The following is a 12553-nucleotide window of genomic DNA, read 5'->3' as shown; positions in this document are numbered from 1 at the left end:
AGAAGAGAAGCACAAGAGTGAATGATGCCCAGTGGAATGCAGACCAGAGAGAAGCCGGTGATCTTTGAGAGCCAGCATTGTAGAATGGTTCTGAGAATCCCATGGCCACCAGGGCCTCTGTATTCCAGAGGTACCGTATCTTAAAGCTAAAGAGTATGGTGACTGCCACAGTCTTCCAACTGGTCTGGCAACCTCCATTCTTCCCCATCCATCCCCAGTTGGCCACCGGTGAACTCTCTGAGTGTAAATCTGATCCTGTCCCTCCCCTTCTACAGTTCTTCCCCAGATGCCCTTTGCCTTTGGAATCCCAAACATAAAAAATAGCCCCTTTGATTTCCATTCCCTGCCGGTTTTTCAGGCTTATCGTTTTCCTAACTTACTACTCAGAGTTTGAGATGACTGATCCAATTTCATCCTCAGAACAACCCTATTAAATTAGCATTATTTAAATCACCCACCTCGCTTCATTTATCGGTTCCATATTGACTAAATGGCAGCTTCTCAAACACAATGTGCATTTGCATACCTCTGTCTTTGCATCATGTGATTTCTTCTGTTTGGGATTTCTTCCCGCATCCCTCCCCACCTCTCCCAAGTGCCTGGCTAATTCTTAATTCTTCGTTTAGGATTTTAGGTCAAATGTTAACTCGTGTTGGATGGTTTTTTTGAGCCACCCCAACTAAGAAAATACTTATTTCCTGTTTTTATCGTTTGTACTCACAGAACATTTTGTGTTTACTTCTAAGATAGTATATAGCATATAGTAAATTGATTATTTAGGGAGAGTACTGTTTTTCTCTGATGGTAATCGTATATTACAGTTGAGAGGCTCTGTCTATAGTTTGGGATTGCAAGGAGAGGAGAGAGAACTGGGACCAGAGGACCTAAGGCCAGGCTAAGAAAGAAGGGTCAGAGCTGACCCAGGAAGTATCAAGAGCAATCAGTCAGGATGGAGGCCGGTGCAGAGATGCGCTGCTCACCAGTATTATGCATCAAGGGTCTGCAAACTCCAGCTCAAGAACCACATTCACCCACTGCCTATTTTTGTAAATAAAGTTTTATTGGAACACAGCTCCATCCATTTGTTTACAAATTGTCTTTGGCCATTTTCACACTACAGTGACAGCATTGAGTCGTTGCAGCACAGAATGTACGACCCTCAAACCCTAAAATATTTACCATCTGTCTCTTTACAGAAAAAGTTTGTCAACCTTGCTGGAGACAAGCAATTAGGTCCTCAAACCAGCAGCATTGTCACCAATGTACATTTCCAGGCCTCATCTCAGACCTACTCAGTGAGAAATTCTGCGGGTAGGGCCCACTGATCTGTGTGTAATAAGCCCCTCCGGTAAATCTGAAGACCGCTGCTCTCCATTTCTGCTCCTGTGGCTAATTACTTGGGGCTTGATGGCAGCCAGGCAGCAGGGTCTAGGAGAAACAGGTACCAACGCAAGGCAAGGGGGTACAGTCAGAAAACAAGGAAGGGAGAATCCAAAGAATGGATTCTGAAGTACAGATTTGAGGAAGGAAGGGACTATGGTTGTGTCCCACCATCTTGCCCAGAACTACCTGCTCGGTATGTGTGTGAGGGAATGAATGCAGACACACGTGTGTGTGTGGAAGGAAACCAGTCCCAAAATGTGAGTCTGGGGCCTGCAGGTGGAAACAGGAAACAGGTACCCCTGGCAGGAATGCCTCAGGACTGAGGCTGAAACCCATTCACAGAAACAGAGTATTACCAAAAACTGAACAACAGAGACAAATGTTTAAAAACCTGATGATTTACATAAAATTCTAACTTTCATTTAATCTCAGTTTTACTTTCCATTCGCTGCCTTGGGGTGTGTATTGATTCTTGGTGTGTTGTTTCTACCATCGTAGCTCAGCTGTACCCCAGTTTGACCTGACATAATTTATTCAACCTCCCCGAAGCTATTAACTGAATGAATCAGTGTAAAGCACGTAGCAGTATCTGGTATTTCTGTGCTAAGGAAATGTTTCTTCATCTGCCTAGTCACAATCTTATTTTATGTTGTAACAAAGGTTCCCAAATGTTACTACTATTTATTCATATTTACTCCAGTGATAAAACTTTATTTACCAGTATTATTCCTTTTATTTGTCTTCAAAGAAACTTCTGCCCGATAGTCCATGTTATCGTCTGAAGCCCAAGTTGATATGAGTTTGATAACTATGCTTTTCCTCATTTAGGAACATATCTTAAACTTTTAAAAAATACGAAATAATCTAAGCCCTGACACAATATTTGCTTATATGGAAATAGGTCATTTTAAGGTTCCGTTATTTCCCAATATATGTAATATAAATGTATTGGGGGAAAAACACAGTTTCCAAATCTGTCATAATGCATTTTACCATAGTTTTAAAATACTCTACATGACGTTTGTATCTTCACTAGGGTAGAAATTTTATACTTATATCCCTTTTTAAAAGCATTACATTATGAACATCTAAAAGAGAAGATAAGATTATCGATGACTTTTCTAGGTAAATAAGTATTATTTCATGATTTTTCAGTGATAACTAAATCTATATTATATCAAAGAGGCATCAACTGAAACCTTTATAACTTTTGGCACAGTGACATTTTGAAAGTAAAATTAGTCTTTGGAGGTTTTTTTTTTAATTCCATAAATGCCATGGGAATTTTATCACATTTCAACACTTGCTGAATATGTAATTCCCATTGTGACCATTAGTGGCCATCTGTGTAAGGTAATACATGTTTGGGATGAAATTGATTATGGCCTAAACGCTCTTGTGTTATGATCAGGAAAAGCACGCAAAGTTCAAATCTTTTTTCCTAATGATCATTGTGTAGCTAAAGATATTCATTTCCAGAGGCTGAACAGCCTATCACTCAAGATCTAATCTCACAATAAATGACACCAGGGCCAAAGGAAAGGAGCCTGCAGAGCCTTCCACTAAAATTAGTAAATGCTGTACCTGAGGATAAAGGGAAAATTAACAGGCTTTCAAATGTAGTTTTTCTTTCGTAGGCATCAAAGTAGACCCACTGCAATTTTGCTAAATATTCAGAAATGTTTCATTAGAAATTCCTGTTATCATAGCCACCAACATGCTCCAAGTTAACCTACTTGTAACACTTCTCAGCATATTTATTGCTGGCCCTACCTTTTTGGTACTTTATATTATCTTTGCCTGGTTTGGAAAATGTTTCCTTTTTACCTGTGCAAAACCAGCTGCTTTCCTTCTTTCAAATATGCTTTCAGTGTGATCTCCCCCATGCAGTCATTTTATTTTTATCAGGTTTGTGCAGAGTAGTGTATACCCATGTACTTCCTGAGCTCATATATCCCCTTAAAGTAGAACTAGAAAATAGGCAAATAAACTTGTTTATATATTTCTAATTAGTGTATTCACATCTTGGCTCTCACATTATCTAGTTACCCCAGGGTTTTGTGAAACATACTACAAAAAAAAATACTTTTTTGGTTTAAAATTTTTGAGAGCTTATATTACTGAACTATCTTCATGATGGTTTAAAATCTTATCATGCTCTCTGTGGAATATCTAACATTTGAACACAACTGTATCCTGATCTTCCCTGTCATGTGGGCCAGAATGATTTAGCTACTGATTTCCTAAAAGTAGCTGAAAGAACTGATGGAATCATTGTCTCAATGTTGAAATTACAGCAGTTGTGATGTTGGCATAGTTGATGCTGAACTGGTCTTCCTTTTCATTCTTGAACTTCTTGATGATGATTATTCATCAGGTTTTGATAGATTTCAAATCTGCTTCCCATTAAAGATAATAAAATAATGATATCTTTTTAAAGAAGGAAATTTGCCTTCCTGTCTTATATATTATATACTAGGAAGTCATGCATCAAGTGAATCTAATAGCTGCATAAGTTATTTGGAATATATTGAAGAGAAAATAGTCTAGATTGCAACAATACTTTAGAACATTTGGATTGAGGTTTTTTTGTTTTTGTTTTTTGTTTGTTTTGTCATTCACTCAATCTGCAAATATACCAAATGCTGACTATCAGTGTTCTGGAGATACAGTATAAAGGTGAACAGAACCTGGTCCCTACTTTTCCTTTTTTCAACTTAAAATTGCACTTTTTATAGGTAGCCAGGGACCAAAGACTCCCCAGAGCTCTTCTTCAGCATCTCCTCGGAACCTGATGTGGTACGTCTGGGCTCACAGGGCCTTCTTTGAGTCAGCACTTAGTGCTCAGGCCAGCATTCTTACGAGGAATATGCCCAGGTTAAGGGCCCTTCACTCCCTCATGCCGAATAGGGACATCAGCCTACAACCAGAGGAGGAGCTGCATTTGTTCCTCTACCTAATATTACTTAAGTAGAAAAGAACTTAAAGAAATCAACGCTAGCGCCTCACAGACTGATGCCTACTTAATTTACTTCAGCCAACATTTATGGGGCAGAGACTGGGAGTTGACCACTATCTTGGGCACCATCCTAGACACAAAGGGACAAGAACGCGATGGGCAATACAGAGGATCTTGGTTCAAGCCCTGCCCTTCCGTAATCTATCAAGTTATGTCACTGTGACAAATCATTGCCCCCCTCTGGGCTCCCGTCTCCTCATTTGTGAAGAAACAAGGAGCTTGGAGGCATGACCCCTAATTTTGAACAAAACTACCAGAGTCGTACGTTTAAACAGGTAATCTTAATATGATAAATTAAGTATGTAAAGATGAGCAAAGTTCTATCAGAGCACAGCAGAGGGGAAAACTTGTTTTAAGAAGTAAAGGAAAACTTCTTTTCGACTTCCAGGATGAGCCACGTTTCACCACGCAGGGCCGTGGTGGATGTGTGTGTGTCTGTACACATACCTACGCACGTAAACACGTGCATGTGTGTATATGCTAACACTGATGCATAGGCTCGCCCATCTGTATTTAAGCCCTGTGGCAGAGACTGCAGGCCAGCTAATTTAACAGCTATTCCTACTGCCCTTCTGCCTTGCCCCTCCACTGAGGCTGGAAGAGCTAAATACTAACAGTTCAGGATGGCCATGGAGCACCATCGGGCCAGTTGCTGTATTTGGAAATACACTGAGGACTTTTAGAAACCCTTTTGCTTTTCAAATAAGAGCTGGATACCGTTGGTTTTACCACCTTTTTCTTGTCTTCAGTGTGGCTGTTATAATTATAGCTGCGACAGCCACCTTGAGACACTGAGAGAGATCTGGAGAATGCGTGGAAATATAGTCAAGCCAACGACTTATACCCATAGCTACCCACTTCAGTACTAGTGATGTTAGAAGTCTTTATTTAAGCCACTTTCAGTCAGATTTTTTTCTATTATTTATAGCCAAAAACATTCCTAAGCAATATACTCATCAACTACACACACTCACTCTTATGTGTTTGTATATATATTTAACTTTATTTTCCATGCCTACCAAGACTTGGGGTTATTTTTAGACTTGAATTGTGATGAAAAGTAAATAGGACTTAAAGGGAAAAATAGAAAGTGGAATGCTTTCTTTATTATTATCAACCCAGACACTATCCTTTGCAGTAATCTCCCTTATATCTAGTCTGTCCTTCTCTGATACTGTAAATTAAAAAGTGAAGTCAAGAAGGGAGAAAATAGTTGAAGAAGAAAGATAAATGCTGAAGTAGTTCATTCTGGAGGTTAGGTTATGGGGAAAATGGGTAAGACTGAGAATCGGTTGTGGCTTGCAGAACACCGTTGGGAAGGGTACCCAACTAGTGACAATGCCTGGTCACATGATGGAAAGAAAGATTTAAATCTTAATCCATTATTGCCCTTTCCTATGTATTTAGGACTGAGAACACCATTATCTGTTTCCATTTGGCAGGCCGGTTTTCCCTAACAGCCAGGAGATTGTTCTCACTTTTCCCTCCATTTAGGAAGATGAGAGAAGCAACCACTCTTCTTCTTTGTCAGAGATGAGAACAGCTTTCCACAGTGTTTTGGTTGTGTTCAGTCTTGTATGAAAGATACCATCTAAGGAGCAAGAGATCTTTAATGGTCTCTGACCTTCCACTATGCAAACATGGAACCATGTGAAAAACACTCAGCCCTGTTCTTTCTTTAAGAGACTAATGCTATCACTTTGTTTATTGCTCCTTTCTTCATCCTTTCTCATTGTATTTTGTGTCTACATTTCCTGACACTGCATCAAATTACAATTTAATAGTGTTCGCCTGTAACCTTACTCTTTTTCAAACAGATCAGTTGGATTACTTCTTCACTGGTGATCTTCCATAGTTTTTGTTTTTATTTTTTCTTAATAGCTGCCTGCTCCTTTTTAACTGTGTTTGATTCCCCCCTTCTACATCTGTGTGTGTTTAGAATCAGTTCCTTACCTTAGGGAGGAGTAAGGTAAGACAGGTAGCTTCAGGGAGCCTAAGTCCCCTGCCAAAAGTACTGGATGAAAGTTAGGGATCCTTGAGAGAGAAAACTCAATGGGGTATTTGGAATTTACAACAAATTCATGAATTATCATTTAGTCTCTGATTTTAAAACATATATACACTTCAATGTTTCATTCTTAAAGAATCTAAACTTTTTTTTTTTTTTAATCTTAAAAAATGTTGCCACTCTCTTTCTCCAGAATCTTCAGCTACTTGGAGCCACAGCCATCGAGGATAAATTACAAGATCAAGTGCCTGAAACCATAGAAACGCTAATGAAAGCAGACATCAAAATCTGGATCCTTACAGGAGACAAGCAGGAGACTGCCATTAACATTGGTAATTCACCTAATTTAAACTTTAAGTCATGGTGCTTTTTAACATGTTTTGAAATATTTTAGAAGATAGATTTGAGATATTTCAAGATTTGAAAGATTTGGTATTTTCAGATTTCCATATTTGTTAATATCATTGGGCTTGTCTATTTACTTATGGCCCCAGTGCCCCTTTAAATTTGCAATGATTGTATGTACAGCCAAACTTCAGCTCTTGCAACTATGTAACGCCCTCTCTCAACTTTGTATCCCTGCCTAGCCCCACCTCCCATCCATAATGGACACATGTAGGTAACCGTTCTGCTGCTGTCTGCCCAAGTCTGGAGGTGGGGATTATGGCAGGCTTGTATACCGACACTTGTTTCTGTGACCAAAGGTTATTTCTGAGATAGGAAGTAAGGTTCTTGCTAGTTTTCACTCATCCTACAGTTAATTCCAATTCTGCAGAAGGAGGTTGTATTAGGCAGCTCAGGCTGCCATAACAGAATACCACAGGTTAGATGATTTAAGCAACAGAAGGTTATCTTCTCACAGTCATGGAGGCTAGAAGTCCAAATCAAAATGTCAGCAGGTCGGTATCTCCTGAGACCTCTCCTCCTGGCTTGCAGATGGCCGCCTTCTCTCTGTGTCCTCGCCTGGCCTTTCCTCTCTGGATTCTCACAGAGCATCTGGTGTTTCTTCCTCTTCTTATAAGGACACTAGTCCTGTTGGATTAGGGATCACCCTTATGACCTTAGTTAACTGTAGGTAGCTCCTTAAAGACCCTACCTCCAAATGCATTCACAGTGGCAGTTAGGGCTTCAACATATGAATGGGGAGGTGGGGACACAATTCAGTCTGTAACAGAGGAGAAAGCTAATATTCGCTGTTAGAGGCCTATAGTACCAACAATATGCAAGAAAAATATTGCTTTTTTCCCCCAATTCAGTAATAGTTTGTTGCCTGAACACTGTGAACCCTGACAGTAACCTCTGGATGATATTGATTTTATGAATTACGTGTAAAACTCTCCCAAAACTAAAGAAAGCATTTCAGCGGTATTCACAAGATGAAACCATTTTTAGAAAGTCATCAAGTATCATGTATCTAAAAACATATAACTAATACTCCTTTTAGAAGTGTGAGTAATGACAGTATTCTGTGATAAATACTGTATTTATAAATGTAGTATTTATATTAAATAGTATAAATGCTATAAATTTATAGTAAATTGATGTTGTTAATAGAGGAAACTTAACTTTTAAAAGAAAACTGAGCAGTAGAAGTTTAAACCTACAGGCCAAACAAGTTGTTAATTTTGATTATAAAAATTATCACTGGTGTTAGAGACAAAACGGAAAGAAGATGTGTGAGAATACAGAATGCTTTAGAATCAGGAGACCTGGAACACACAGATATGATAAAGCAACATGACTACAGATAGAGGAAAAATGCATGGTGGGTAAAGAGTAATATGTGGGCAAAATAAGCAATCCTCAAGATGGTTCCAGATTTGTAGCCATTATGAAAGCTCCTCTGGAAAGGAGAGTATGGTGGTGGTTTCTAGCAACATTTAACCTTTAGAATCTTAGGCCATACTTGTTCGTAGAAAAGGGAAGGTAAGATTCATTCATTCAGCAAATGATGATAGTGCCTATGGTGCCAGGCATCCGTTAAGAACAGGGAACAAAACGTATCAGAGTCTCTGCCCTCAGAGCTCAAATCCTAGTCAGGGAAACAGACAATAAAGTAAATGAGGACACGTAGTATATTCAATGGCAATAATTGCTCTAAAGAAAAATAAAACAAGGAAGGGAGAATAGGGCATTGCACAGAGGGATTCAGTTTTAAATCAGGAAGTCAAGAAGAATTCTTGAGAAGGCGACATCTCAGGAATGACCTAAGAGGGGAAAAGATGTCACTTGGATGATTCGGGAGAGCTGTCTTCTGTTCTAGAGAAAGAACAGAAATGCAAAGTGTGAGAGGAGGAGAAGAGGTGAGCAGTGTAGCAGAGCCCAGGTTGGATGGGCCTCCCAGACCGTTGTCCAGACTTGGCTTTTATACTGAGTGAGATGGGAAACCATTGGATGGTACTGAACTGAGCAGAGGAAACACTTGATCTGACTTGCCTGTAAAAAAAAAAAAACAAAACTATATATATATATATATAATCTCTGTCTGGCTGCTAGACAGAGTAGACTCAAAGGAAAGCAAGTGTTGAAGCAGGAAGGCCAGAGGGTATTGAATTAATCCAGATGAGATATGGTGGTGGCTTGGACCCAGGTAATAACAGTAGAGGTGGTGAGAAATGGTTGGGTTCTGGATGGATTTTGAAGGTAGAGCCAACAGGATTGATTGATAGATTAGATGTAGGGTATGGAAGAAAGAAAGGAATCGGGTAAATTCAAGGTCTTTTAGCCGCAGCAACTGAAGGATGGAGTTGCCATTAATCAAATGAGGAAGACTCAAGGAGAAACGGGTTTTCTGGGGGGAGGTTAAGAGCCTGGTTTTTGGATACGTTCAGTTTGAGATGCCTATTTTACACCTAAATGTCTGCTATTAAGTAGGCACTGGCATGTGAGAGTCTAGAGTTCAGGAAAGAGGTCTGAAGGGGATTTATGAGTTCTAGAGTGGTCAACATTAAGATGGTGTTTAAAACCTTGGGAAGGAATGAGATCACAAAGGGAGTGAGTGTAGATGGTATTGTTTTAAATGTGAGGCCCGCCAACAAGGTTGCCTGTTTTTCTCCAGCCACGTTCAGCTGTAGGCAGACAGGTGCAGAGTGAGCCGAGTTGGTTTAATCAGCAGGTGATTTTGCCCTGCAGCAAGTATAGCAAAGCAAGAGAGGGCAGGAGAGGAGAGGATGTGATGCAATCCAAGGGCAGGAAGATTGTGATGGGATCAATGGTCCAAGAGAGAGCCAGACAACCCTCCTGAACCCTTCTCCCAAAACAACCACTGGCCCATCTTCTGCTCTTCGTGTTGGTCATCGTGAAGGCTATTTCATACACGTTTATCAGTTTTCAGGACGTTGAGAATCCTTACTGTAATCTCTTCCATATTTGTTTATCAAGACAGCCTTAACACTCCAGGTAATGTCCTTGTATCTTATCCCTCTTACAGCAAGCAAGAGCATTTCTTTTTTAAACTTCCTGCAAACCTAGAAAACAGCCATCACTTCTATTAAAATAGACAAAATTTTAATTTTATCAAATAAAATAGATAAAATTTAGAATTTTGTAGTATTATCGTGTTAACGTCTTCACCTCTTCTCTCTAGAGAAATTAGTTATATCAATCTATTTACTCTGTTTGAACATAGGACACTCCTGCAAACTTTTGAGGAAGAACATGGGAATGATTGTTATAAATGAAGGCTCTCTTGATGTAAGTAAGATTATCTTTTTTAAAAAAACCTTTAATAACTTAATTATCTTGTAGCATTTTATTTTATATTCAGCTAGCTGTGGAAATATTTTATTTTCCTGAGGTTAAAAGATACCTTACTACTATTGTTCTGCTAGAACAAACGTACACTGTTTTGAACCATTGATGTAAAAAGATGCTTGCTAGCTTTGTATCTATGACAGCTAAAAGAAATTGCTAAATGATTTGCTTAATGTTGTGAGACAAGAAAGCTGCTTTACAAAAGCATTATGTCAGGAGGTTGCTGAGTGACTGCAACTTATTTGTATCTGCCTGGGTATTTTGTATATTAAGCATTTAATGTCTGCTTTAGCTTCCAGTGTTGATATTTTGCTTCTTTTAAAAAAATGTGAAAGCTATTGAACAACACCAAATAACCAATAGTCAAGTTGTTTTTTGTTTTTTATCATTTATTTTTTTGGCTGCGTTGGGTCTTCGTTGCTGCACGAGGGCTTTCTCTAGTTGCGGCGAGCGGGGCTACTCTTCATTGCAGTGTACAGGCTTCTCATTGCGGTGGCTTCACTTGTTGCAGAGCACGGGCTCTAGGCACGGGTTTCAATAGTTGTGGCGCACGGATTTCAGTAGTTGTGGTGCTCGGGCTTAGTTGCTCTGTGGCATGTGGGATCTTCCCAGACCACAGCTGGAACCCGTGTCCCCTGCATTGGCAGACGGATTCTTAACCACTGTGCCACCAGGGAAGCCCCTCAAGTTTTTTTTTTAATGTCCTAACTTCTGGGCTGGAATATGAATTCCTAGGATGTCTTTTTTCATGGCTGTGTTCACATGAAGTTATATTTGGAAAAGAAGGAAAGATTTTTTAGGAATATAGTGTAAAATAAAAGTTAACAAAAAAAAAAAAAAAAGAAAGTAGGTCAAATGACCTGTAAATATTTTAAAGGAAAGGTGATTGCAATTTAAGGTGGAAGACGGAACAGGAGAGGTGATTATACAACCGCTTGAAACAGTCATTGTGACGCAAAGAGCAGAGCAGAGCAAACCTGATAATTAGGGATGTTGGAGAAGCCGAGACCAGCTCTGTAGAAGGGATGATGAAGAGGCAGATGTTTTGAAGTTGGATATAAAACAAATTACATGTAAGAAGTATTTAGCTTCTGATTTTTAAACTGAAATGATGACCTCTTTATTATTTGTCCTTAAAACAATCCTTGTGATACTCTTCCCTTTCTTGTGAAATCTTTAAGCACCTTGTAGCCTGAAGAATTATATATGATTTTGCAATTATGAGAGTTGTTTATGCCTTTCATTATTGGGGAAGTGCTTTTTGTGAATGAAGCTTTAATCCTAAACACACACACACACACACACACACACACACACACACGCACGCACGCAAAAAAAAAAGCCAGCCCTCCAGAAGCTTATAAATAATAAGGGAGGTAAAGTGCATTCAAGTAACAGATATGTAAATAAGGTAGATAGCTTGCTGTGAAAATATCACGATGTTTAAGGAACTATTTACAAAGTAAGTGGCATTTAGTTACATAGAAGTGAGTACCTGAGTAAGGGGGACAAAAGCAGCAAAAGCTGAAAGTTACTGGAAGTAAGTTCAAGGCATATTTGGGGCATGAAAGAGGAACATTAAACTTGAGCACAAGGTTATAGTTTTTTAAGTATGTTTTGTTTGAATAAATGTAGGCACAGAATGTAAAATTTAAAAGTTACAAAAAGGGAAAGTCTAGGTGGCAAAAAATGAATCGCCCACCTTTACACCCAGCCTACTCGTTTACCTCCCTAGGGACGGTCGCTAGCTCCAGTCTTGTGTGTTTGTCCAGAGATGTTCTGACTTACCTAAGGGATATGCATGTCCCAGATGTGCATGTCTGTGGACGCATCCTTTGTTGTTAAACACAAATTGCAGCACGCTGTCCACACTGCTTGATCCTGCACTTTGCTTTTCTCACTTAATATATCTGAACAATTATTTTATAATGGTCTGTGTGAAGCTACCTAATTCATTTTAATGGTGGCACAGTATTTATAAGACAGCCATAAAGAAATGACAGGGGGGGGTTAAAACTGGAGAGCTAGTCTCGGGTCAGCTGTGGAAAGCTGGGCCAGGTCTGAGAATTTGCCTTCATAGGCGAGGGAAGCAATTACATCAGCCTCTTAAAAGAGGTGTGATGTGTAGAAGCAGTTCTACATAGGCAAATTGGAAGGGTGGGAGGCATGGGGTGCAGGTAAGGGACCAGGATAAGAGTTAGGGAGGAGGAAATAGGGGCACCAATGCCAGCAATGTGGTGTGAAATTCAGGGAAACTTATCCCATGGTGTCCCTGAGAAGGAGCCATCGAAGGTGGTTCCAGAACTGGGTTGCAGTTGTTCACAACATTACAAGACCCTCAGTGTAAACATCCCCATAATCCCTGTAGACCATTAGGCCTTTGTCAGCAT

General features: G+C 39.5%; 1 protein-coding gene across 4 annotated transcripts in view; it reads left to right on the top strand.

The window, feature by feature from the left end:
* ATP8A1 (ATPase phospholipid transporting 8A1) overlaps window positions 1-12553 on the top strand; it is a 238452-nt gene that overhangs the window by 130282 nt on the left and 95617 nt on the right. For all 4 annotated transcript variants that reach the window (XM_079920695.1, XM_079920696.1, XM_079920694.1 and 1 more), the window contains 2 exons: window positions 6604-6742; window positions 10039-10103. In XM_079920695.1, coding sequence (XP_079776821.1) covers window positions 6604-6742; window positions 10039-10103 — 204 coding nt within the window. The remainder of the gene's footprint in view (window positions 1-6603; window positions 6743-10038; window positions 10104-12553) is intronic.

Source organism: Stenella coeruleoalba (assembly GCF_951394435.1).
Source record: "Stenella coeruleoalba genome assembly, chromosome: 4".
Classification (NCBI taxonomy): Eukaryota; Metazoa; Chordata; class Mammalia; order Artiodactyla; family Delphinidae; genus Stenella; species Stenella coeruleoalba.
Note: the sequence above shows the minus strand (reverse complement) of the source record. Positions and strands in the feature narration are given on the sequence as shown.